Source organism: Clinocottus analis, unplaced genomic scaffold (assembly GCF_023055335.1).
Source record: "Clinocottus analis isolate CAN_PGR_092001 unplaced genomic scaffold, fCliAna1.0.p SCAF_1, whole genome shotgun sequence".
Classification (NCBI taxonomy): Eukaryota; Metazoa; Chordata; class Actinopteri; order Perciformes; family Cottidae; genus Clinocottus; species Clinocottus analis.
In genome coordinates, this window is record NW_027175820.1 from 2,177,501 (window position 1) to 2,205,247 (window position 27,747).

Here is a 27,747-nt window from a genome sequence, read left to right on the forward strand (position 1 = left end):
CTGTGACCAACATCATATAGCTATGGATTACAAACAGCTCAGTCTCGAAATGTTTATAAAAAAATGAATGAAATGAAATGAATGAAAAGTACTTTATTAATCTCCAAGGAGAAATTTTTTATATATTAGCTACTGTCACATCTGGGTCAAACTGAATTTTCTTTTTCGATACTTTTCATGCTACTTGGGGTTCCACACGTGTTAAGTTTACTGAAGTAATATTTGAAAGAATGTAGTGTATTGAGATCAGGAATAAAAGATAATAGATTGTTGACAAGAACACATACACTATTGTGTTTTCTGCAGATGTTTTAGTTGTTATCTCATTTCCTCTTTCCAGTTTTCCCATCAAGAAAAAGCACTTTATATGATAGCCGGCATACAGCAGGGGGATTTTGTTAGATAGGAGGACAAATCCTAACAGTGTTTAGTGTAATATACGAAAATGTTGACTAAAGGGGTAACGTCTGCATGAAGTGATTAAGATTTCAGTGACGATGAGACAATAATCTTGGGCCTCGGGTTGTGGTGTACTATCTATGCACACACTTTAGCATTATCCATGCATGAATCGGGATGAGATGCAATGACCATTTTGTGCTAAAGTTTGCTAGTTAATTTTCAGTACAAGGTAAATTGAGGACGAGGTGGCAGCTCAAATGCATAACTGGGCTCAAGCAGTTAGTGGCATTAAAATGGAGGTTATTCAGAGTAATACAGATTTCCTACACAGTCAGATGATTCACAGGGATACTGTGTTTATGACCTTAAGGCTTCCCATAACCAACCGGATGATAGGAAACAGTTCTTGTGCGTGACAAATTCAGCAGATTTCTGCTTGGCGAGGATGTTTTTCATTAAGAGTGACAGACCTCGAGAGCTTTTGGCTGAGGAGAGAGAAGAATGTTTGTGTCAAAGTGCCAAGTACCCACCCTGTTACCCTGAGACACACTGTCTAATTCCCCTGGCTCCTCGGTGCCAGGCTCCGTCTAGCTGTCTCTCTTTCACACACACACACACACACACACACACACACACACACACACACACACACACACACACACACAAAACTACATACACGCTTACACACGTTAATAATCCACACATTCTCAACACATCCAAACGCACAACATGCACGGGACACGGCGCACACCTGTCATTAAGTTGTAGTTAATGTTATGTTGCGGTTAAACGCGCAAGATCAAGTTCTCACCTGGACTCCTCCAGCAGCAGGAGGAGCCGGCAACGTGGAGTTTCGGTGGCTGCTATGTGACCCAGAGTCCCGAACACACGCTCTGCTGCGATCACATCATTCATGGTCACCTGAGGCAGACAGGTTTTGAGTTTAGGGTCATGTGATTTACCAAAACAACTCTTGTAATCCTCGGAGGTGCTGAACAGAGAAAGGCTAGCTGATTAAGATAAGATAACTCTTTATTTGTACCTTAGTGGGGAAATTACAGGATTACTGGAGCATTGCTCACAAGTAAATAAAGATACAAATCAAGTAATATAATTAAACAGTAGAACGGTAATAAAACAAGATTAAAAATAAACAATGAGAAGAATATTAAATATACAGATAAAAATATGGATATGCAGATATAAAAATGTGCATAAAAGTACTTAAACATACTTAAAAATGTGTCACCCTGTTTCCAGTCCTTGTGCGAAGCTAAGTTAGCTAACCAACTGTTGGAAATGTTGTTTCTAAAATGGCAAATCCAACACATTTTATTTAATTTCCGACAACATATAATCCATTAATAATGATATATACATATACATATTTGTTGTCTTACGAAGTGAGCAGGAGGAGCCCCCTTTGCACAGCAGGGCAGACGCATTGACAAGCTCACCTCCTGGCCATTGATCCTCTGCAGGTTGAGGTGGTGGAGGCGGTAGACGGCGAAGGAGCGCCACAGAGCCAGACTGACCACTGGGTTGCCCTCCAGGTGGACGGTCAGCTGGTCCAGACGCCTCACCTGAGCCAGGGCCGCCAGCTGGGGCAGACGGCTGATGTTGGTTTCCAGGAAGATCAGGTGCTGCAGCAGAAGTAACAAGTTGTGGTCAAAGAAAGATAGAACGATAGAGCTACTGTATATTGATTTGTGTCCGCAAAACAATTTATTGATAATGGAGAAGATTGAAAAGGGATTTCAAACATATACGTTTTTCCAGAATCTGTGAGGTGTTCTGGATAAAATAGACCTGATTATAGTATGTTACATGAGCAAAGTTTTCATTCACAAATTTGAATAGGTAGTGTCGCAATATGCCAGCACTAACGGTCGTATATTAGGATTGTTGTCGACCAAACGACTAAAATTAATAAACATGCTTAGGAACACCTGCGAGGCAGCAAGGTGGGGGCTGGAGTAGAATAAATACATACATATAAGACATTATTGATCCTTACTGTAGCCTTCACCATGAGTCAGTTAACTATGCATTTCTCTTTGGGACCAGTGCTCTGTTTTCCATAGCACTCTGACCATTTTGTATGCATGAAAAATTAGGCTAAGAGCCATCTGCCACCAAGAGAAGAAATTAGTTTTTTGTGTGGGAGGATCAGAAAGACCACAACCTTTAGTTAACAATACCTAATATAGGCAATGGTTCAATGAGTGAAGGGCCAAAGGCAGTTTATTGCTAGATGACATGCACCCTCCGTTGTTTTTGTCTTCAATACTTTGACACAAACCCACGGCTCCTTATGATATGTGGCTAGTGCCCTCACCGACAGATTGGGGAACTTGACCCTTATTCGCGGCAGTGCTGGTAGAATGGTGTCGAAGCTGATGTAGCGGAAGGCGATTACGGTGACGGCGCCGGCGGTCTGAACTCCCCAGCCCCTCTCCAGGGCCTCCAGGGCTCCGGGTCCGAACAAGCGCAGGGTGTCTCCGTCCAACTCCGCCAGGTGGCTGTCGGAGAGGGACAGGCTCTGAACACTACCGCTCCCTGTTTCCACAAGCCTGCAACATAAAAACACACACAAAAACACACTTTGTATACTAGTCTGGATACGCGAAACGCAGAGAATGTGATATCCTGGAAGGATATCTTTGGGGCGAAAAGTGCTTTGCATACATTTGCTTGAAAAAAAGCATGCATTGTGCTCAAAGTAGGGGAAAGCGAGATTGCGGCGGAGCGCACGGCGGTCTTGTATATGTCCTATTTGTCCCGCCTAATTGCTTTCTATTCTCCTTTAGGACAGTTGAAGTGCCCTTCCCTGATAAGAGAGTCGTGAGAGTGGAGGATCTGGGCGAGTCTCAAGGAGACATAATCTCCCTGCCCGAGGCCGGCGCTCAGCCCGCCGGGTCTGCCGACACTCGGGGGACTTCTCAGCACAGCGGGGGCATCCGATGGCTTCTGGCTGCACGCTACTCGATGCTGATCACTTTGTGTTCAGCCCTATTCATATTTCACACCCTCCCAATCGAGAAAGCCAGAAGAGTAATCCTTTGATTACAAAACTCAATCCAAGATTCTTGTTGGGACCATTTTTTTTTTCTTCTTTTCTTTGTTTTTTTTTCTTTTAGTGTGTGAGACAGGGACAGAAGGAAACTAAATGAAGCTTCACCGTGACTGAAGCCTCATTGTTTGTCGCAGGCACAGCAAGACGAGTCTGCTCTGGAGTTCAGTCAGTTTTAAATACCCTTTGGGAGAGCTGTTACACAAAGTTGCCAGTAAACAAACAACAACCATATATACAATCATGTATTAGGGCCTGAAACAATAAACCAGTGGCTGACAGGGAGTATCCTTCATCACAATTGTATATACGTCAATTATTACACTACTAACATGTCAAATTGACATGGTGTATAAGGCGTCACGTCAGGCGGAGAACGGCGCGGGACACAGAGTGTAATATGCAGATAAGTCACGTAAAGAATGAGAGTAACTTCAGTGCACCTGGATGCTGCCAACACACTCTGCACTATGTCTTGTATTGTTCCTCCATAATCATAACTAAAATGTAAATGCTGACAGCCCCCACTAGGTCCCCTTGAGACATGAACCCAGCCACTAGCGCAAAGAGATGAAGCGAATGAAGAGTCCGTCACAATGACATGCATCCTGCTCCGGCCTGTTAAGACTCTAATTCAATTAGGGCTATCTCACTTAATCCTACACAAGGTTTTTTCTTCTTTTTTTTTTTTTAGAGACATCTGTCATCTCTCAGCAACTTAATCCCCCCATCTCCGTAGACGCGGCTTGTGACATAACATGGCTCTATTTGCCTGAACACTGTGTGATAGTGTGACGCGCGTGAACCATCACTCTCTGAGCAGACATTTCAAAAGAGCGTTTCACAGTTGAAAAGTGGAAACAAGAGGTTTAAGTGGCAGCTACTGGCGCAGTGCGGGATCAGATGTTTGACTGGTGCCAAGTCCTGCAGACTGCACCGGCAGAGTTTGTTTCTACAGAGAGAGGGTGTGTGTGTGTGTGTGTGTGTGTGTGTGTGTGTGTGTGTGTGTGTGTGTGTGTGTGTGTGTGGTGGTTTCATTCGAGCCATCTCTATGTTGTGACGATAATTCATGAGCTGAACCTTTAAACTCTAATATTAATGTATAAATGATACAAGGAGACACACACACACACACACACACACTATTGGGTTTCTGAGTAACAAGTATTTCGCTGACGTACGCCCCTAATCTCGTCTGCATGTTGAATTGCTCACAACGAACACTTTCAGTGACACAAGCTATTGTACCATAATTTAGAGGTGACATCATATCATCATCTTTTTTTTCTTTCCTATTTGTCGTCTCGTTTAATTACATTCTAAGGCGGCGGGAGCTGATTTCTTTATGCAACTGTTTTCATACAAAACATTTTGTTTACCATCACGACAAACAACACTGGACCGTTTCAACAGCTTCACTCCCAATAACGCAACCACTGTCAATATGGAAATTAGAATTGTTTTGATGAACGATAACTATACACAGTCAGCAACAGAGCTGTGTGCCTTTGAAATTAACAGTTTGTATATGAATATTTTCAGAAACTTGAGAATAACCACATAAATTGTTCAGATTTTTCAAAAATTTCAGAGAAAAACACACCTTTTAAAAAAAAATTAAGTCGTCTCTAATTGAGAGTTCACGAAAAAGAAGACAGTCTCCAGTTTGACAAAACACACATGCACCCAGAGGCTCCCCTGCTCCCCATCCTACACTGAGCACATCCAGATGGGCCAGGTCCGGCCCCCGGTCAAAACGGGAAACTCCGTTGAGATTCTGGAGCAGCCAGATTACGGATGACTCCGTTTCTTCAGGGTGCAAAAGAATAAACCTCCTCCCTCTGATGGGATTCCTGGGATTTCACACCCCTAAGGACCAGATCTGTGATCTCATGCACCGGTGAGGTAAGAGTGTTGACTCACAGGTCTCAAAAAAATGAGACGAGTTCATCCATCATCTCTCCCTGTGTGCTCCACATAAGGGAGGATGACGTCATTTTAGCCAACTATCTGATGTAGCCTGGGCTAAAATGGGTAGGCGTCCATTTCCCACATTCACAGGGATTTTTTAGAACTTTACCTCTTGGCCTTTTTGTAACAGATCTTGCTTCTCCTTCAGGGAACTTGGTGGTGCCAGAGTCTGCAAAAGACCCTTGTTTTTCTGTGGTTAGAAGTATAATAGAGCCTGTAAAGGTCACTTTCATATCCTGGTGCAGGAAGGAAAAGCCGGCTTTGAAACATGTAATAATAGTCATGTGACGCAGCCCCCCGCTTCAGTCACAGTCCTCCTCATAACTCATCCAGACCTGGATCACAGTCTGTGCAGGAGAGTATATCAGAGCCCGGTGCTCACATTAAACTCAGCAGAGAACTGTTGATTTATCGCAACGGATTTATAGCGTCACGTTAAAAACAGCGGAAAAAGAAAACTACTCTTACTGATTATACCAGAGAGCTCACAGAGCACAGACACACACACACACACACACCCGGAGCAAGTTAGGGGTCACTTTGTAGCTCGAGAGGGGTTTGATAAACCAGCTGTTGCAGGGATCCACACTATTACGAGTTCTATTAAGGCTTTACTGCCAACCTTTAAGTGAAGGGAAAAAAAGAGGAACACTGCATGGGAAATTTCAATGGCAGGAGCAGCCAACCAACGATTTCATTTCAGTGGTGTTTCATCTACCATTGCATGTAGTGAACTTCTATTCTGCTGACACACAAAAGAGGCGTCGCGATGGCCGATATCTCAAACCATTGGCAAATAGAACCAGAATGTTCTGCAGGGCTAAATGCCCCAAAAAATGTTGTTGTTTTTGTGATCCTTATATTTACAATACATCTACATCCCATCAGAAAATGTTAGTTTGTGTCCCATACAGTTAGGGGTCAGCACAGACAACTTAATCTAATGATGAAGATTATTTTAGAACCCGAGCGGGTTAGGGTTATTGTGGGCTTTCTTTAAATGTATTTCTTCATGGCGGGCGCACACCAAGCACCAATCTCTGGCACTTTGAGTTCCTCAAATGACCACTTCTTAATGCAGCCTCCAAAAGTGTGTCAAACCCAACAGACCCCACTGTTTAAACGCTAATGCAAATACCCGGTACTGAAACAAACGGTTTTGGTCTGATTTGGGTGATGACACAGCGACACAGAGTCCACATATCATACAGTCTATAGTGTACACACACTCATGCAATGTTGTCTTACTTGGGGTCTCGCGGGCTGTTTGGACGGCTGTTAGTGCGTAGTCTGTTCTCCGTTCCCGCTGATGGCCGCTCTGGTCCTGAACCTGGGCTTACCCGTCTGATAAAAATAAAAAAGCAAAAAAAGAGAGCCCTTTTAGATAAATTGGAAGCAAGCCTGTTAAGACATGCCCCTAATCATGATTATTATTTGTTTTCTCATTTATGTGTCAAGGTTTTTTCAAACATAAAACTGGCTTGAAATGATCAGGCCACCCAAGATGTGTCTGCCAACAGATCTAAAGTACTGTAATGTATCTTAAAACAGATCCACTTCCACAGATAATTCATGCCCAACATCCGAGCCAGGGCAGAAATCTACTCCAACCGAGAAAACTCATGAGCACTCATAAGCAAGTCAAACCTCCTGTAATCTCAACCCAGTGTTCACTCATTCCTCATGGTTTTATGATCGCATCTGAGCTACATTATGTACAGTCTAACCGGTCATCGTGCACTGGTGACACTGGTACCGTACCAGTCAGTGGGAACTGTCCCTCTTTCAGTTCTAGAAACGTGCCGCGATGGTCTGCTGATGCGGCGCGTACCTGGGTTCATCCGGAGAGGACTCCTGTGCGAGGCCATTGGTCTGGGCGGGGCTGTGGGCGGGGCTGTTCTCCGGACTGACTTCTTCTTTAGAGCCGTTTGTTGGTGGCAGCTCCAGGCAGGCCCTGACACCCTCCCACTGCTGCGCTGCATTACGGATCGCCAGACGCCGCTTCTCCTTGATGGACGCAACACAGACACAAACGCAGCTAATGGAACCACTCTGTTTATCTTAACATAATCACAGGCGGACGTGTGCCTCCTGTCTTGCTCGTCTCTGAGGTATGTTGTTAAAAAACTGCTTACTGGCATTACTGGCTGATATCAACCCTCATTAAAGTAAGATATGAAATTGTATATGCATGTGTTGTTCCAACGTGTATGCTCTCGTTGCCGCAGCATTTACATTTAACTGCAGTTGCAACAATACATGTGACATTCCAGCCCTGCGAGAGAGATGATTTCTGCTCCTTTGCGGTCTTTCAATTGTTCTCTCCCGGCCAAGCTCTAGTTTCGATACGCTCGGTTTACGGAATGTGCCACTCCCCGACGCACGGGTGAGTCAGTATCACTCACGACGCATCCTTCACCCTTACGAACTCTTGGCAGCGGCATTCAGTGTAACATTTTCTCAACACCAGGGATTAACAGGAGTTAGGTTACTGAGAGACAATGCGTTCCGCACAGAGACCGTCTCTCAGCGACAGACAGCACTGCAGGGCAGACGCAGCAGCGGCATCATCCATGTGTACTTTTGCACACGCACGAAACGCAGTTCACGGCAAAACAGATGCCCGTGCAAGACGGAACATCTTGGACACATTTAAGGGATGCAGTAGCACTGTGGACAGTGCACTCCCTTTTGTTAATGTTACCAAAGGGTACTTTGATTGTGTGATACTGATGTGAACACATTTGGAAAGATGAGAGTACATGTCAGCATCTATAGAGTGTATTTCATGGCCCGCGCGGCCTCAATGATCAAAAGACACATATGGTAGAAGACACATAAGAAGAGCGGGAAAAGTCAAAACAACAAATCCTGAGCATGACTTAAACGGTTTAGAGCTTTCTCGTCAAATATGTTTTGATGGGTAAGAACAATCCTTAAGAGGCCAAAGATATTGTCCAAATATACACACTTAATCCTGACTTTAACCTAGATCCCAACAACATAACGGCTGGAAGCTAACTAATACAGTATTCAAACTTCAGTATACAACATTCTTCACATCTCATCAGCAATGCAGTATGGGGTAGTTCTGGAAATGCCACAGTATGTAGCTCCATCCAATACTTTGAACCAACTAGTTATCTTCTTTCTAATAATTTTTTCATAAGTAACCACCATAACACGCAGCATACAGAAAAAGGGCATTACAACTGCTGTTGCCTCTGCCTGCCTGATGTAAATCAGGCAGGCAGAGGCAACAGGAGCGAATCGGATCAGACTGGTACCTTATGAATGGTCTGTTTGTGGCTCTCCCTCTTCTTCTCCTCCTCTTTTCGAGCCTGTACACCAGCCATGCGCCGATCCTCGTCCTGAAAAAAAAGATAGCTTGTGCAATCAGAGTGTCGCTGCTCCATTCATGAGTTCTGAATTATTCAGTAGAGAAGGGGCGGGGGTGAAGGAGGACCACAAAAGACGGCACCGGGAGGAAAAGGCTTGTCCTCTACGGCGGTGTGGGGGGGGGACTGGACCGCTGTGGAAGAAGATGGGAGAGACTCTCACACCAGCCGGCTGCATCACAGGATTATCTGTCTGATTTTCAGTCTCGTCGGATCAACCGGTCCCAGCTGTTTGGCCAAAACTCCCACAATGCAACGCTGCCAACACAATCTGAGCGCGCCAGCCGAGAGCAGGGGATATTCAGCTGTCTGTGACGAGCAAGAGGAGACGGCGCTTTCAGTCGGATCAATGGTGGCAAAACGCAAGCCTCACTGGAGCTCAGACACTGGTGTCAGCTGGTGGAGGCCTGTGTTTCGCCTCTGTGTCACTACTTTACACTAACGTGCTATTTTATTCAGCAAAATGTCTTCGTTTGTGCAGCCTACACATAGTCTATTAGGGTGATTATTTGATTGTTAAGCCCTCAGGCTACTGCTATATTTCCATTCAATTTAATAATAATAGAAAATTGTAATCTCTATTTTTTATATTTAATGCAATGCATTTATGTTCTATCAGTCAATAAAATATAAAAAATAATAAATTAAAATATAACTGAGCTCTGGCTCATATTCACTCGCTGGAAACGGAGAGAAAAAGCATTTATTAATTTTTACTCAAAGCTCAAAAGTAGTCTCCTCATTTGACGTATTAAGTCTCATTCCATTCATAAATTAGAACCACTATGCCAGCAGTCAGGCATGGATTTTTATCTCCGATAATCTGATCTGACTGCTGATAGCATAGTGCTCTCTGGGCAAGTTTTTTGGAAACGGCTAGAGGGGGAAATATAGATCTTTAGTGACTACAACCAAGTCCGCCCCCCAGCAATACCATGACACAGTTTGAAAGGATGGAAACTGTAGTCCTAGGTCGACTTTGTTGATGTCAAATATTCAAAACTTTGCATCTCCCTGGAAATTAAACACCATCGCCATTTTCAAGATTTGACAGCTGCAGATGGGAGTTTGTTAAAGGGGTTCCAGAAGACTTTGAGATCGTGAAACCTGCTAAACCTGTCGAGGAGCAGATGTACCGTAAAATTCAAGTAAAAACATGAAAATTGTTGAATTGTCAATGAATTGTTGAGGGTTTTTTTTTTTTTTCTCAATGCATCAGCAATATGTTCTGAGGGCAAGGTGTGTGGTACTTACAGATTCCTTTTACAGTGCAAGCTGAGACCTGGGTGCTCCCTGCTTGACAGCCTCTAAAAAGCATGCTGATATTTCGCTGTAGCACTTTGCTGGCAAATACAATGACTTCATGTTTATGCTTGAGGATAATCATTGCTTTGTTTAACAGGATACGTAGCGTGTGTTGTAAACACTTAGCCTAAAGCCATAGTTTAGTCGCCGCTGCAGGTTTGACTCAAGTCAACCGGGGACAATTATAACTGTTGCACAAATGTCCGGAAAACGAAGACTAATGAGTGTGTACAGGAGTATGGAGATGACCCCACAGACCGTGGATATCTGACTGCCTATGAAGGGTTCACCGTAAGTTTGTTTTGAATAGTAATATCATAATAAGGTTTATGTCAAGACTCAGCATGTACGGTGCATTCAGGAACATTTGCTCCGACAGCGACAGAAAGGTTAAGGCCATTAGCTGAACATAACCGTCTGATGAACCGTGAGTTGTGAGGGTTTTATAGCTTGAAGTTTGTCATAACTCTACATCCTCTTGGCTGTCTAATATGTTTAATATTAAAGTAACAAAATAGAAGTACTAACAAGTACTGTCACGTGTCAGAAACAATGTGTAGAAAGAAAAAGAAAAACATAATTTTTGTGAAGGACAATAAACAAAATTTACAGCCACAGACATTTGGCCAGGGGCCAGGTTTCCCAGGCGTACACACGCGGGCGCAGTTCAACATTTCGGCCTTACCGTGATGCGCTTCATGTCCAGCTGTTTCAGATGAAGCACACAGCGCAGGACGGCATGCTTGTACCATGTCTCCAGGGCTACGGGATTCCCATCCAGGGTGAGCTCGGAAAGGGAGCGTGACTCTCCGAGGCAGGCTAGCTGATCCAAACTAGACACAAAGGAAGAAAAGAAACATCTTTGAACCAGCTACAGAGTCAAAGTTGCGCACACATAACGAATGTTTTATAAAGCTAAAAACACACACACAACGCTTTGCAGCGAAAAGAAGCACACATTAACCTCGCTACGTTTTGGGAAGCCCTGATTCATCCAACTAAAAGCTAAAAGCTAGACATGAAAAGTCAGTAATTCAGCAGGCACACTGGCAGCTCGACTTTACTCGAGGGGGCCTAATGATAAGAGAGAAACATCCGCCACGCTGTTGATATTGACCTGGAGCAAACAAAGACGTGAAAAATCCCAGTTGTGCTCAGCAAAGCGGTGGAGATTCCATCATCGCTAATCTATGATAATAGCCTTGATGAATCATTTGCCTGGAAACCCTTAATATATTTTATTGTGCCTGATACTAGCCGGGTTCCTTTGGATGCTAAAGAGGGCCGGCACAGTTTCCCTTTGACAAACTGGAGGTGAACTGACACATGCAACGCACACATTTGGGTCTGGCCTCTCATCCACACTGGAACACACTGTAGGTCTGAGACTATTATAAGTCTATTACACGCAGTGACATATTCATTAACTCCTCTGCATGTACAATACATTGTGTCACTACTTATAATAAAGACGTGCATGATCTCGCAATAATTGAGTGGCAACTTGACGGATCCCGATGGTGCTCGTTTCATGTATGTTGAATATTTGTTGCATTTATAAATCACAGCAGCCAACGCCCCCTTTGGGTATCGTAAGTGTGATAATGATTGGTTGTCGTTGTGAAAAGTCTGCATGCACCTGTCCCCTATGTTGCAATCAACGTTCAAATAGGAATATCAGAATTATTTGTGCGCAGAGTGGGGTGTGGTTGAGGCCTGCGCCCGCTTTCCATTACCGGCTTCTCATTATTATTTCTGCCTGATACATGAGGTGGCTGACTTAACAAAAAAAAATGAAGTTCCCCAAGTGGACAAATAAAGTACATTCACATCATAATTCAGGCAGGAAAAGTGAAACGAATGAAAATAAATCCCAAATCGTAATATGTGAAATAATAATTGCAAACATTTGAGAGGCTCCAAGAACCTCCGCTTACTGCACCAAGGATACGTCTGTGTTCTGTCCCTCTAGCTAGCAACAGAGCACAGCTGTTCTCCTATCAGTGTGCCTCTGAAACACACGCCGTTTCCACAACGCCACGGTGATCATCCGCTAAAAAAACAAGAGTAGTTTGGATTGAAATGCCCTTTAATAAAAGGTCATTATGGTATTATGAAGAAGAAACAAATGTGTAAAAAAAAGTAAGTACACATTATGGAATTTACGCTTTACCTACAGTGTCACTATCATGTGGCAAAAGTATCAAATATTAACTATTATTTATTCACTGCCTATCTCTATCATGACCCCCCCACTCCCCGTCTGAAGCCCTGTGTCAGACGCAGAATTATGCAGACACTGGAGGAGACGTGGGGTCAGATGTATCATGGCACAAGGTGACGATGGTCATGGAGGCTAAAGAACATGAATGTCACCGCCCTGAATCACACACACACACAGGCCCCTCCTTAAAGCAGCTGTATCCAGTGGGAGGGCAATGATAGCTTTAACACGTGAACTCTGTGACATCTTTCCTGCTGGGTTCAGACAGGGAGAAGCGCAAAAAAAATGTCTCACAGAAATTGGAAAAAGTATGTAAAGCCGGCTGCGTTTTGCGCCAAGCAACAAAAGACACAGCCTCAATCCTCCTGCTGGCCTCTCTCTTCGCCTGCTCCACCGCTGCCTGAATAACTTTAAAGTATCGGCACACCCTTCTTCTTAGATAACAGCTCATTACTGACAAAAGGAACAGGTCTTGGGTATGTTTTGTAGGTTACAGTAACTACCCACCGCGCTGTGTTTTCTGCCTGCAGCTTGTTGGTCCGGGCCCTGCCAAGAGCCGGGAGATGGAGGTAGGAGGCGGGGTGGGGGGGGGGAGACGGACGCGAAACTGTCCGGCCACCATCCCCGTCCCTGCCCCCCTGGGGAGGAAGGAGGAGGTGGAGGACGGCGAGTGAAGCAGCAGCAAGAACACTTACCTGCTGATGTTGTTGCAGCTGAGAAAGAGGCGCTGCAAGCGGGGCAGGCGGTCCACCTCGGTCTGGGGGGAGAACGAGAGAGTGGGAGAGGGGAGAGTGAGAGACGGAGGGATGCGAGGAGGAGACGGCGCTCGGGAAGAGGGCACTGCATCGTCGCTGTCGTCAGAGCTCCGTATCCCTCTCCATTCCCTTTAGTCACCTTGTAGCCTCTCGGCTCCGGCACACAGCATCCCCATCCAATCCTGCGCACGCATACACACACACACACACACAACACACATATAGACACACAGCCCACCGCCTTGTCTGCACAAGGAGAGGAGGGGCTGGCGAGAGAGAGAGGGGAGAGAGAGCATGAGGAGGAAAGGGGGGAGGGGAGAGAGAGTGGAGCGGGTGCGCTGCGCTAATGCAGAGATCTCCTGCTGCAGGAGGGCGAACTCGAAATGCCACCAGAACACATATACATCCAGTCGCACATACACACCCACACCCACTGTACCTCATCATGCAAGAACAATAGCTTGGGTACAGACAGCGGTAACTGACTAGGGGGCTGTTTCTTCATCCGGCAAGCCGAATGAATCAATGCAGAATGTATTGAGGGGGCTGCGTAAGGAGCACCAGCTGGTTAGCTGTCAAGATGTAGAGGACACAGTGGGCAATGTCACATCCACAATTACTTCAGCTAATCAGACACTGAGTGTGTGTGTCTTTGTGTGTGTGTCTCTGTGTGTCTGTGTGTGGATGGCCAGCATTGCACAATGCTTGAACACACTCCCAGACCTAGGAGCACTGCGAATGAGCTGCGTCAGCGTCCGCCCCATGCCGCAGCCACCGCCTCCACAACCACTGCTGGTGTCCGCTCAGACGAGAGATCCGCCTCCAGCGGTCCGGCTTCGCGAGTTCCTCGAGCAGAAAAAAAAAAACGGGTGCAGTGCACAGCCTCTGGGTTTGGAAGACGACTACCACCACCGCACAACCCTTTTAAATTAAGTACAACAGTTAGCCATCCTTGCTTTCACCCCATCGCAGTGCCCTGAAACACTCGCCACAGTACAGTTTGCTGGAAAGAGAGAGAGAGTTATTCTTTTTCCCAAATTATGTTCCGTGTTTTACGATTCGAGCACATTTTGTCATCAGGAAACATGTCGTTTCATACGGTGGATGAATAAACAGTTTATTCGAAAATATTTTTAAAAAACAATGAATATCAATTAATTTGACGTAACATAATATTGCACTTTTTTTTTACAGCAAGAAAGTGCTTGAATACAATTAGGAAACCAAACATTACATCCTTTTGTAAAAAATAAGTGGTCTAAATGTAGCGGTTATTGTTGAATTCCTCAGTTTTTTGGATGACTGAAAATTATTTTTGTTCATCGCATCCATATTTTGGCAATTTGTCAGATTTTCCGCGGGTTACAGACGATTCCATTTCTTTAGCATCATTCCATGGTTTTGTCCACGTTGTCGGCATTGTAAAAAGTTTGTGTGTATTTTAGTATTGCAGAGCCTGCATTGGAGAATCAAACTCACAGGTGACTTGAGATTGTGTTGCTGAATATATGATTTGTCAGCTGTTCGCAAACATACTGACATATTCTCATTCAATTCAATTGATAGATAGATAATTTGCATCAAGACCAAGAATGTGGGTTACTGCTGCTTAATCGTTACGACCGTCAACTTTCTTTCAGTGAACTTAGTACTGACTAGTAGTAATGTATTTTACAGAGGATTCACAGCTGCTACAGTGGACAACATGCAGCCACCTGCACCTCCGCTATCGTGGAAGACTGACAAAGAAAAGTATGTTTCCACAAGTGATATGAAAAATCAAACTTCAATTTTTCAACGCCATATTATCTCTTTACACTTGTGCTTCAGGACAATTGTGCCTCATTATTTAGAGAGCTGAGATTGTTCGACAATTTTGATGTAAAGCATGCGTATATATATGTTTTGTCATATTACATTGTGTCATGTTTTAGTGGCCATCTCAGCATACCTTTCTTTTAACATTAAAACCTGCTCGTCATGCTAGCTAAATCCAACGCTCAATTGCACTCACAGTGTCTCAGTCCCTGTATGGAAGCAGAGGAAGCAGCATTGCTGTCTGAGACTAAATATAGCAGCCTTGTCTCAGACAGAATGATGTCATCACTGAGCTGATGTGCTGTATATCAATCGCCCACCAATGTGGTTTCTCTTTTTCTTTGTTTTTTTAAGACAGTTTAATCAAAGCCAACCGGCTGACAGGATGCGATGTGAGGTTGGGTTCGGCCGCGTTGCCGTGCGTGTGTCAGCCTGCGGGTGTGTGTCTGTATCTGTGTGGCTGCGCCTTCACCTCCTCGTCCCGGCTCCACCCTCCTCCTCTCGCTGACAGCTTGCGTGTCTTCATTTCTCACACTCAAACTGAGCTCCGGCAGAGGTATCACTCCACAAACACTTATGTTGAATTTTTTTGTGGTTGCTCTTTGTTTGTAGCACAGACTTGAGGTGTGAGTTTAGCCGGCACACATCTGGCCTCACGTATGGTGAGCTCGACACTCCAGTAATCTGGTGTTAAGTGATTATTGTTGAGTTGTTTTTTGCACAGGTTTTAGTTTTATTAATCAATAGTTTGGATTGTTATTTGCAAAAAAACATTTCCAGTTCCGTTTTTTCTGTGCTTTTTGGCCTCAAATAATATATTTTGTGGATTTGGGCATTACAAAAAAATACTATTGCTGTTATATTGACCCTGCGCGCACGCACACACACACACACACACACACACACACGCACACGCACACGCACACGCACACGCACACGCACACACACACAGTCTATTCTATAGTGGAGCATTCACACAGCATTGTTCTTTTTTTCCCAATGGTAGTGATGCTTGACTCTTTACTGGCCCCACAAGACGACAAGAAAATAAAACCTCCTGCTAATCCATAAAGCCAGTTGGCCTCTGGGGGATGCCTTTCTGCTTTGTCTGTTTTATCAATGCTCCTGCTGACTACTGAACTCTTCCAACCAAATCACTGTTCCTGCTGCCAAAAATGTAAAACGCCTCACTTACTGACTACTGATAGATACCTTAGTGGAAAGACCCACCAGCCAGCAAGTGCAAATTATAAACTGTGTATAAGAAGTGAATGTAGTAAATGTAACGTCACCCATTGGCTTATGGATTTTGAAGCGTTTTGAAGCCTCAAGTTCAGTATTTTGGCAAGAGGGCGGAGCTAAGTACAACCAACGGCTGAAACTTTGAAAATTGAAACTAGCGATTGAGACCTTAAACCTATGTAGAGTCATTTTCTCATAGACTTCTAAACAAACCGACTTCTTATTGCAACCACAGGGGTCGCCCCCTGGTGACCATTAGAGAGAATGCAGGTTGAATTAAGGCACTTCAACATTGGATTCACTTTAAAGAAACGGAGGTTGCCGCCTGGGTGTAAACAGCAAAGGTGATGAAATGACTATTTGTTAAATCACAACTGTGTTATAAGATCTGTGTTGTCTTTGTCAATGTTATAAATAGTAGAAATTAGCGGTGGGGGAAAAAAATTGATACAGCATAGTATCGTGATATTTTGCATGGCGATATTATATCAATACACGGAAGCCAAGTATCGATCTTTTATTTAATCAATTCTAAACGCTTTCGGTCCTGGAATAGTAAAATCAATTTATTTTTTCTCGACAAAGCTTTCCTTTGGGGACAATTTGTGGTTGAAAAAAGCTAATAAATCGCAATATATCGCAATAATATCGTATCGGGACTTAAGTATCGTGACGGTATTGTATCGTGGGACCTCTGGTGATTCCCACCCCTAGTAGAAATATATGTTACAATTATGGGGTAAAACTTTAGAGGGATGCACTAAAACATGAACTGAATACTAATTGTATTGACGAGTGTCAAAATCTAAAAATATTCACTTAAAGATAAAGTATTCATACAAAACATATAATGCATATTTTATAGATATTGGATGACTGAGCCTAACATGCATGCAAGACTTATTCCAAGCAAGTCTTATTCACTCACAGCCGGGTTTTTTCTAGCCAAAAATTCCGCTTTATATGTACTTTGAATGAACGGGTAAACCTGGACACCTGGAGGATGATTATTGACGTTGTGTCTGATACAAGCTCTTGGCAGCAAACACCGCTAATGACAGAGGCCGCAGAATCTGCTGAGGTGCAGTATTCTTCCTCACCTGTGCGTCCAAATAAAACATTACATCCGATAATTAGAAGTGGAAGCGGTTCTTGTTCAGAACTTAAGGCGAAGGAGGACATGGTGATTGACGAGGAGAGTTTTTTAAAATTTATTTATACAACACAATGTTGGATTCCATTATTTTCTACCCTCAAGAAGCAGGAAAGGGCTTAGGGGATTTGCATACAAATGAAGGGGCCTGTTTTGGCATGCACTGTTCTGTTTATCAGATTAAAACTAAAGAAACCAAAGGGAGCAAATCGCCACGTTAAGAATATCCAGTTTCTCTTTCACTGCGCCAGGAAGTCAGAGGGAGGTTGTGTGTAATGAGCTACGTCTCCCAAGGTAACAGCACGGAGATACGTTTCAACCACGGACTTTCTTACAAAGATTCTATTGATGTCATTCGTGTCTGTGTTTGTTATTTTGTGACAGTGAAAACTATGCTACATGTGATCCCATAACGGTGGGAAACCGTAACCACGCAGAGGACATGGGCCAAAGAAATAACATTAAAAGATGAAAGACGAAGCGCGGAACTTGTTCTTTCATCCTATGAGGAACATAAAAAAGAAGAAAAAAACCAGTTTCAGAGTGCATGTACATGACACGTTGTTTGATACACAATGTTTCTAACACCTACTTGCACTTTCAAAAGGAAAAAAAACAGAAGCCCCACATAAGGAAAAAGGCAGCAGAGGCTACAGTCCGGGTTGAAAATGAGACCGTGTGAACATGAAGGAGTAGAATAGTGAGCATGCAGGGACTTAAAAGCTTTTAAGATGCCACTAATTGGGAAACATTGCCCCCCTCCTCACCATAACAGAGACGCAGTTGTGTCTCAGGTTGAGTTCTGTCAAATTGTCCAAGCCCAGCAGGTTCTCCACTCTGGATATGCCGTTCCCCGCCAGGTTCAGCGCTTGCAGCTCGCTCAGGTGAGACAGGTTTTCTATCCTGCAGATCTGGATGGAAGCAAGCAGCGAGACCAAGATATTGCATGCCATAAAACAACGTGACATAGCATATGTATAGTATATATACACAAAGAAAATCCTTGATTTTATACATATCGAGAGGCAGACAGAGGGAGGCCGGGCTGGCAGAGCGTGACGCTAAGAAAAAGATGGTTTGTGTCTGTTTGGAGCTCTTAGGCCTGCACACGGCTAAATGGGTTCTTTTGGAGCCCAAACGCGCTTTGTTCACGTTGCGATGCCCGAGGCTTCACATTTCCACTCCCTCATTAACCCTCGATCGAGCCACTTGACGGCAACAGTCTGTATCGCTTGAAAACCTCTTGAATGGCTGTTAGGCAGTCAGTCACATCGAGTCGTGACTCCCGTTTTACCTCCTAAATCTCAACAAACAAACGGGCGGTTGAGGGTCGGTCAACGATGACATGACGCACAATTCGAGAGAGAAAGACGTGGGAGAGAAAGCTTCAGGGCTGTCAGGTGTTCAAGGGTACTGTCAAAATGCAAAACCCAACCATCAGTTTTATGTCTATTATTTATCAGCTCATCTTTTCAGAAAAGAGGAGTGTTCTGTTGAAAGCAGGCTGTGCAAAAGTTTCTGGGCTTTTGGACAAGTTAGTGCGGCACTCCCAGATGGTCCGAGAGATCTTACAGGTCCATACGCGTAAAAACTAAAGATTTAAAAACAAGACATCCTCAAACCTACAGGGAACCGCAATATGTGCACGGTCCCAGTCAGCAGACTTTTTGATGAACTGCTGTTGATTTATTTCTTGTTTCAGGGAGTTATAACGGGCAGACATTACAAGAGAGATAAAACAGTGTCGTGGCTTCCAAAAAACTGGTTTGAGTGAAAGAAGTTTAAACATTCTTGTGTTGTTCATTATGTGCTTCAAATGTTCAGAATCAAAAACCAGGGAGGGCAGACTGCTACTTTTGCTGGTTTTAGATGCATGCGCAAGTATGCTGACAGTGGGTGTGTATACAGGTGGATGACAAAAGAACATCAAGTCCACCTGGGCTAGTCATGCCGACAGGTACAGCAGACTGAGATCGTCCCGCTGCATCCAAAAGCCTTCACAGCGGCTGCATTGTGGTGTCACAAGCTGAATGCTTTAAGCCATTGCACATTAAACAGAACAATGGCACCTCGACGGTTTGAGAGGAAGGCCTGTGTGGTCCAAATATCTGGAAGGAAAATGCGTGAACGTAGAGCAGCCCGTGGGTGGCACACAGCTGCAGTTCTTAGTGAGCCTTGCCCTCCATAGATTATTACGGTGAGCAACAAAAACACTCGCACAAGGTGAACATGATCTCAAGGCCCATACCTTTGGCGTCCCGGACATTCTTAACTACAGTTTTATTTTGTAGAGCTATTTTCTTTCGACCATACTTCCAAGATGAAACTGCTCACAGCAAGGTCTGTGGATTATATTGAGTGACCGACTCATGGTTTCTTGAAAGAGACAGAGCAGTACTGTCCCCATATCACATGGGAGAGAAGGCTGACATCTCTACGGCGGATATCTTCAAAACTAAGCAACTCGCATTGTCCCGTTAAACACCAGTAGGATGCCCTTCAGAATGTGCCAAAATCTTGCGTTTAGAGGCATTGTCAATAACAGCGAGTCTTGCTTCAAGCTTCAACCTAACCCAGTTAGTGCTATGCTCACCACACATGACAGATGAAGTCAAACTAAATCTCATCCTGATTTGCAGGAGGGATTTCATTATTTCCACCATGGACATGGGCTTAACAAACCTCTCCAGCTCTGTGATACTTTCCCTTAGTTTTGCAGACCCCGTAGGGCTTTCTCCATGATCTTCAGCGGGCGCTTAAGTCAAACGGCTCAAGTGGAAGAAAGAAGAAAAAAAACGCATCACCGCCAAACTAGAGACTGGGTTATCCAACATTGTTGGGTCACATCCTAACCCCCCCTGCTCTCCGACACTCGGTCACTGAGGCCCAAATATGCGTTGGATGCACGCTAAAGGAGATTAGAATGCTTCCAGACAACTGGAAATGAGACGACATCATGTTACGGAAAAACAGGGTTAAAAAGAGTCGGTGGGGTGACGTGAGCCTCACTGCTAGAAGATGGGAGGAAGACAGGGACGTACTGCCTTCAGTTGAAGCGTGCACACAACGGGTAATAGGACGAGCAGCTGCTGTTCCACGACCAGTAGTGACTAAACAGCAACCGCGACTTCGACGCTGTTTGAATACACAAAGCTATCAATCCACGAAGCTATCACTCCATTTGGCGACGTCACTCGCGGCTACATCTCGTGTCATCATCGAGGAATTACGGCAGTTTTTAATTCACAATGCATTTGGGTGGTCGGGTCTCCAGTGAGTTTGGAAAACATTAAGTAAAAAGGTTATTGAACAGTTATTCCAATGCGCAAAGCAGGAGGTTCGATGGGTCGGTGATTGAAAAACAACGTGTCCTGTTTTGAATGATAGATTTATCATCTGCTCCCCAACAAGCGCCTGCCAACAAATAGCTAGCAAGGCCACGACAAAAAAACAGAGATATTTACTTTTTTACTCATCATCGGAATAGTTTAAATTAACTGTGGAGATGTAATGAGGGAACACAACAAGTGTCCGCTGTCAGGGGGTAAAATAACAGCCGTTGTTGAATAGCGACCGGGATGCCTGCTTATGGAAAGAGCAGCCAACATGAGAGCGGGAATAGAGCCGGGTCTCTGGAGTAGCTCTCTCAGGAGGGGCGTGGGCGGCATGCTGGCAAAACAATAATTTGTCCAAGGAAAACCTTTAAGTTCTATTTTTTTTTTGCCTAGGAGCTGCTAAAATCCTCATCTGACAGCAGCGTCGCTCACATCCTTTTGTTTCTCAGGTTTTTAGCATGAGCAGGCCACATTTCTATCGTGGCGGCTGAACAAATGGCCCCCCAACATCAGTTTTGGATTCAAATTAACAGAAGAGCAATATAATCCAGTTCATCGCCACTCCTGACGCTGAAAAACACGGAAAGCAGTTGTGCTTGTTGGATACATTATGCTCAGGCCAGTGAGGACACTGATGTGGGAGTAGACCCTTGACAAGAGCTTGTGGTGCACTGATGGTGTTCGACCCTTTGTTCTCTAACGGGTGCTGAAACAAATGCAGGAGTGAAGCGAAAACTCCCCTCTGCTAAACTTTACAGGTAAAAATCATAAGCGAGATGACCAATACCAAATACACTTGTGGTGTAGATGAGGGAGTAAACTGAATGAATAGTACCTGATTGTCATGCATGTCCAGGATGTTCAGTTTGGACAGGCTTCCCAAGCAGCATATCTTACGAATTCTGTAAAGTGACATGAAATGGAAAATATGTATACATCTATATTCAATTTGTCGTAATGTCAGCAATAAATAACATATTTTATCCCACTCTTAAAAGCGTTCAGAAAAGGCAAAGGAAAGAGTGTGTGTGTGTGTGTGTGTGTGTGTGTGTGTGTGTGTGTCTGTGTGTGTGTGTGTGTGTGTGTGTGTGTGTGTGTGTGTATGTGTGTGTATGTGTATTGAACAGGTACCAAGGGTTACATTCCCAGGAGCCGAACATACAGTACTGTACAGTGACTGAATGTTCAGGACTGTTTATCGCATTACAACTCAGGATGAAAGGCTGGATTATTTTGAAGCACGCCAATGGAAACCTAAATCAGTGGCATTCTTGACTCTTCAAGAACCACACATGGCTGCAGAAGGAGATCAGAAAAAATAAACAGCTGAATGTCACGTTCTACAGACAGTGAAACAAATGCCACGAGTTCATCTGAAAGATCTCGATGTGTTTCCTAAAGATTTATGAACTGAATCTTCCTTCCTGCTGACCTTTTGAATGACAGATAACTCACATCAAAATGAACGCTTTTCAAATTAAACTGGGCCCTTCTGCCATGTATATGAATGTATAAAACCCTCTAAACAGATGCATCTCTTAAATAACCTATACGCAACTTGTACATATTTTACATTAATCCAGAGATCTTCAGATGTTAAATTAAAGAACAGTATGTGATTTGATGTCTTTGACTACCTTTAATATGAACTGTACAATACTACCTGTGTAACAGAGAACATTCTGCTCAAAATTCTTGCCTTTGTTTTCTTTTTTAATCCAATGATGACAACACACCTGTTCTTCCCCAGCATAAGGATCCGGAGAGAGCTTAGAGATTCAATGCCAGTCATTTCGGAGACGTGATTGTCGTACAGGTTCAGGAAAACGAGCTGTTGCAGATGTGATAGATTCTGGATCCCTGTGATTAGATTGTGCTGGAGGTTGAGGAGCTGCAGTTCATCCATTGTGCCCAGCTCGGGGCATTCCTCCAGACAGCGCCTGGAAAATGATACAGAACAGTTTTGCATGATTAAGCCTTTTTCTGGTTGACTAGAGTTCAAGACTGCTTTTTTGGGACGTACCGGCTGTATTTCACCCTAAAGGCATGGAATTTAGTTGAGCAAATTACAGATTTAACATCTCACCTTACATATATTGATTGACTAATATCTGCTCTGCCACCAATTTATTAGCAAACACATATCTTTGAGAGGAGGGGCTGGTATTCAAAGGAACTTTGCTGCTCCCTGGTGGCAATCTGGAGTACTCGCCTATTTAAGTGAAAGTGCTATAATTTCTCCTGTAAATACTGTGACAAGAAGGACTTCATAAAACCAGAAATGAGTAAAGAGTATGAACAACAATGCAAATAAAGATACAGAGAACTGCCGTGGCATATGGCATGCCAATCATGCATCCAGATTACAGTGACAGAGAATCCAACATGTCCAATCCAACAGGACTACACAGATAATATTCTAATCTGTTAGGAAAGAAAACTTTTCTTATTTTTAAAGAGGCCAGACGTACCTGTCCATGTCAATTCGTTGAATGCTGGATGCAAAACTGTCACAGGAGGAACGAGGCACGGGAAAACCCGGGACTGCATTGTATTTACATCCTCCAGAACCACCTAATATGCACATTAAATACTGAGTTCAGAACAGGACACAGTTTCATTTGCATACATATCAAGAATTCATACTAGTAGACTACAAACTCTAAATCTAAAACCCTTTAATAAAATTAGTTTCCAAAACCTTTCCAACTGACATTTACCTGCTGGCTGAGAAAGGTGTAAGGCATTCTGGTAGAAAATGGTCCCTGCAATGTGGGTTGGTCTAGATGTGTCTCCTGAATCTTGTGAACCATGTGGCGCTGCATACAACCCGCTTTGAGCACCACATCCCAGAGGTACGAGATGGTGCACAGGGGGCCCTGCAGAGTCGCTGGCACATGATGGCACCGAATGTGTCTGGCCAAGTCCTCTGCCAGCATGCAACCGGTTTTCTACAGAGAAGTGTGGTATAGAGCAAAGTGTGCAAAAAGTACATATGATTATGTCATAGCCATTTATGAACTTGCAATACGTTGAATCACACGCAAACATGTGGAGGGGGAGAATGTGTACATGTGCAAATGGACTGGATCGAGCCAACCTGTGTTGTGCTGAGATGCGTTTTTGTCTTCTTCAGAGTCGGTCTGTAATACAGTAAACGTGATGAATTGAGAATCACCTAATGGAGGAGATTAACTACATATACCGTCTCACAGTGCGGTTAGTTATGACTCACCATCCTCTGGACTCTCTCCGGCACGAGGGCTTTGACATTTGTCAGGTGCAACTTGCAGCTGTTGACCTGCACACAAAAAAAAACATGTGTACTAATTCGAACATTAGCACGCAGTTAGCTAGTTAAGCTAAGTTGCTAACTTCAATTAACTTTAACCGAGCATTTTCTCTACTGAGCCTGAGGCTGACACGTTCAACGGTGAGCCCGTGATACTTCAGCGATGCCACAGGCCTGTTACAGTTGGTATTTACCATGGGAGTGAGGAATACCGATCTCTCGTTGACACCGGTGCGTTTCTGAAGACGCATCGTTTTGCCCTCAGTTCGCTCCGACTCCATGTCTGTTTGCTAACTCACGTAAACTTTGGAAAAATGTTTTGAAAAGCTCTATTTCACTTGCGGCACTAACTTTACCTCTTACTTAATAATTAAGGCAAAAGTATGCAAACTCATTTAATAATAATAAGACATTTCAAAAGCAAACTGTTAGTTTAGGTTAGTCCAAACACGATATTCATATTTACTACAACTAACTTCTTGGGGAGCCAAGCCTGGTTGCCGCGGCAACGGGCGTTGCTTGGTTACGCTCATTTCCGGTGTCACTAAAAAAGCACTCCGTCGGAAAACTATACGAGCGCTCATCGTTTTTTTCCGGTTCCCAGCAGCCAATGCACTGCAGTGTGCCGTATGGACTGCGCCTGACAGAGGAGGCCTGCTTGCATCTAGTACAGAGAGCGGGGCAGAAGAGGCCCACAGCTCACAACACCCGGGCCCCCTATCGGGTTATTAAGCTGGCCATGTTTGTTAAGCCTAAGTCTTGCTGTGACACTGAGGGTAATTCTCAGTTAAACAGGTCAAGGGTTAAAAAGGCTTGCAGCCAATCGCATGTGTCCTCTCCAGAATACACCTACTGCAGAATAAACACATTGGCTGATGTACACAGTGGCCCAAGTAAACACTAGGAGCCTCTGCTATGCTCAGTCACCTTAACCTTTGAGGTGTGGGTGCAGTCCACTTTTTTTCTGCAACACAGTTATAATGAACCAGGGCACACAAGCTAACAAAACGTCTGAATATGAGGCCACCGTTACCCATTGGGTAACCCCACAAAACATTGACGTAAACTATATGACAAGATGAAGTACTATCTTTGTCCTAATGCAAATTACACATACTATTAATGCGTTCACTTTTTTCTCCATCCTAATTCTAAACATAATTGAAACCAAACATCTCAAAAAGCAAGTCATTTACTTGTGCCTGCTCATGTGAACATTTCATTTTGACATGGCTCCTATTTTGCGGTCTGAATAAAATTGATCTAACGCCAAAGCAAAAGATTGCGATGATAATGACCACAAGAACATTGACAACAGACCTTTTTCACAGTGAACATTTTGTCATTAAAGGAAAAGGTACAGGGGCAAACAAATTACACTAATGAGGGCTCTGTTCCAGATAGGTGTGTCAGCAAGTCACTGCGAGTCGTGGCAGTGAGTCATTTGCATTTCTCAGATACCTATGAATCGTTCTTTTTTGATTAATTCTCGCCATTAGCGTGTATGTATATATGTATGTATGTATGTATGTATGTATGTATGTATGTATGTGTGTATATTATTTTTCATGTCATGAAGGGCCCTGTTTTATAGCCACAGTTCTGATGCTCTTTGTTTGCTCTTCTTCCAAAATAATTCAGGTGGCTACCCATTTAATCTCAGTCATTAACACCACAGAGCACCAAATGTGATCAAATAGATTGCATTTGTGTATTTTCAGCCTTTCTACTCTCGCAGTAATGAGCAGTTGCTCACAGAACAGAAGTCCAGATTCATCAAAAATGGGCATCCCACACATTGCCTGTCACAGTCTATTCACGAGGCACAGGCTGACACATATTATGGGAGGTGATCGTCAACAGTTTGTATGACAGGACACATTGAAAAAACTACAATGCACAGTGGATCCCAGTTATGAATAGATTCATCTACATTTGAAGCTTGAAAAATGAGATCGTTTTTTTTACATTAGGACTCTATACACATTCAGTCTGAGTCTGAGATAGAGTACAGCAAAAATTATATATATATATATATATATATATATATATATATATATATATATATATATATATATATATAATATATATATATATTATATATATATATATATATATATATATATATTATATATATATATAATATATATATATATATATATATATATATATATTATATATATATATATATATATGTTGGCATTTTCTTTTTTATAATAGGAAATGAGAAGAAAAAAAAACATGGCGTAATTGCTTCAGCAGTACTAAATTGTTGGCAGCAGCACAGCATGACTCCTGCATTCACTGAGAGGACCTGTAGAGGTCGAAACGGGAACATTATTTGAAAACCCATTCTCTGTTTTTGTTCAACCAGTGCAACTGAAAAAAAGATTATGGAAGAATATGTGTGTAAGAGACTTGAAGAAAAAAAGCAGCATGATTGTAACACTGACTAAAGACTAAAACACTGACAGCATGTTCACACTCAAAAGATAACAGATTTAGAAACCACGCTCGCATGCTCCCCAGCAACCTAGAGTTTACACAAGACAAACTATCATTGAATTCAATGGAAGATCTCTCGTTAGCTGGAATCCATGGCATCTGTGGTAAACCGCCACTCGGTTTGGCTGCCAGAGATGGAGGGAGGAGGGAGCGTTTCCTTGGAGCCTTTACAACCATCCCCCATTTATTTATTTCAGTTTCTTAAACATGGTAGTAAGAAATAGAGAGAAATGGGGGCTGGGTGGGGGGGAGAGACACACACAGATTGGATACCAAGGCCCCTTCCATCTGCCAGGTCACACCGTATTAATAATATATCAAGCGTTTGCAAAGACACAGAGGAGGAAGGCCGCTGCAAGCAGGAATAAACCACAATGTTTTTCTATGAGCTAAAGCATTACAAAATATATAAAATCTGTTTAAGGTTAGTTTACACTGCGGGCCTCATGTCAGCAAATTCCGTCCTTAACTATTTCCTGCTCACAATAACATTTGCTGCAGCTAAGCATGTTTTGATAGCGGCATTCATGGAGTGACTACCTGAAAAGGAACTGTATGTGCTTCATTTTTCCTTTTGGTTTAAAGGCGTGGATCTGCCACACTCAAACCTCTATCCTAATGCTAGCAGCTCTGCATGGGCACAGTCATGATTGAAATGAAAGGCTAACAACAGCACGCTAACATCAGCACGCTAACATCAGCACGCTAACATCAGCACGCTAACGACGCTGATGTTGAGCATGTATTTAACATGCTCAACACCAATTTATGTTGATTAATTTATGTTCACCATGTCAGTTTGCCTCTGTTTGGGACAGTAACATTTGCTAATTAGCATTAAGCACATGCTTCAGCTGCGGCAGGTCATTTAGATGTATTTGGACATGAACCAAAGTCGGCTTATTGGACAAATGAAAACTCTAACCACATTACATGGCAAACCATCCAAAAGTTGCTAAAGGGCTACTCCAAGTGATTTAGCATCACACTCTCATTGAGTTGAAGGACTCACAAGAGACAGACTGTAAAGAGGAATGCTCAAAATTGAAAACAGCAGAGGCCGAGATAATTGGACTTAGTTGGGAATATGACTCACGCTTCATACTACCAGTAGATTCATAAATCTTCATTTAACACGGCTGCATTTTCCCTCTGCAAATAAGGTTCCTTATGCATCTATACTGCACAGTCAGACATTGTGATGTCAGCCAGTCCTATACAAGTTATAGGAAGACTTCCAGGGTAGAGGCACGCTGCAGTCGAAGCCAATAAAA

At 43.4% G+C, this 27,747-nt stretch overlaps 1 protein-coding gene across 2 annotated transcripts in view; it reads right to left on the reverse strand.

The window, feature by feature from the left end:
• Positions 1 to 24,473, reverse strand: part of LOC137785350 (leucine-rich repeat-containing protein 49) — a 28,071-nt gene extending 3,598 nt beyond the window's left edge. Inside the window, exons 1-17 of one of the 2 annotated variants that reach the window (XM_068576501.1) lie at positions 24,163 to 24,473; positions 23,912 to 23,977; positions 23,777 to 23,819; positions 23,397 to 23,627; positions 23,148 to 23,250; positions 22,413 to 22,616; positions 21,512 to 21,578; positions 18,109 to 18,252; positions 13,069 to 13,130; positions 12,881 to 12,919; positions 10,835 to 10,982; positions 8,734 to 8,817; positions 7,278 to 7,453; positions 6,695 to 6,790; positions 2,741 to 2,975; positions 1,860 to 2,045; positions 1,214 to 1,323 (exon numbers count right to left, since the gene is read on the reverse strand). In XM_068576501.1, coding sequence (XP_068432602.1) covers positions 1,214 to 1,323; positions 1,860 to 2,045; positions 2,741 to 2,975; positions 6,695 to 6,790; positions 7,278 to 7,453; positions 8,734 to 8,817; positions 10,835 to 10,982; positions 12,881 to 12,919; positions 13,069 to 13,130; positions 18,109 to 18,252; positions 21,512 to 21,578; positions 22,413 to 22,616; positions 23,148 to 23,250; positions 23,397 to 23,627; positions 23,777 to 23,819; positions 23,912 to 23,977; positions 24,163 to 24,249 — 2,081 coding nt within the window. In that variant the 5' untranslated portion in view covers positions 24,250 to 24,473. The remainder of the gene's footprint in view (positions 1 to 1,213; positions 1,324 to 1,859; positions 2,046 to 2,740; positions 2,976 to 6,694; positions 6,791 to 7,277; positions 7,454 to 8,733; positions 8,818 to 10,834; positions 10,983 to 12,880; positions 12,920 to 13,068; positions 13,131 to 18,108; positions 18,253 to 21,511; positions 21,579 to 22,412; positions 22,617 to 23,147; positions 23,251 to 23,396; positions 23,628 to 23,776; positions 23,820 to 23,911; positions 23,978 to 24,162) is intronic. The other variant, XM_068576509.1, reaches the window with a different exon arrangement.
• Positions 24,474 to 27,747: the final 3,274 nt, after the last annotated feature.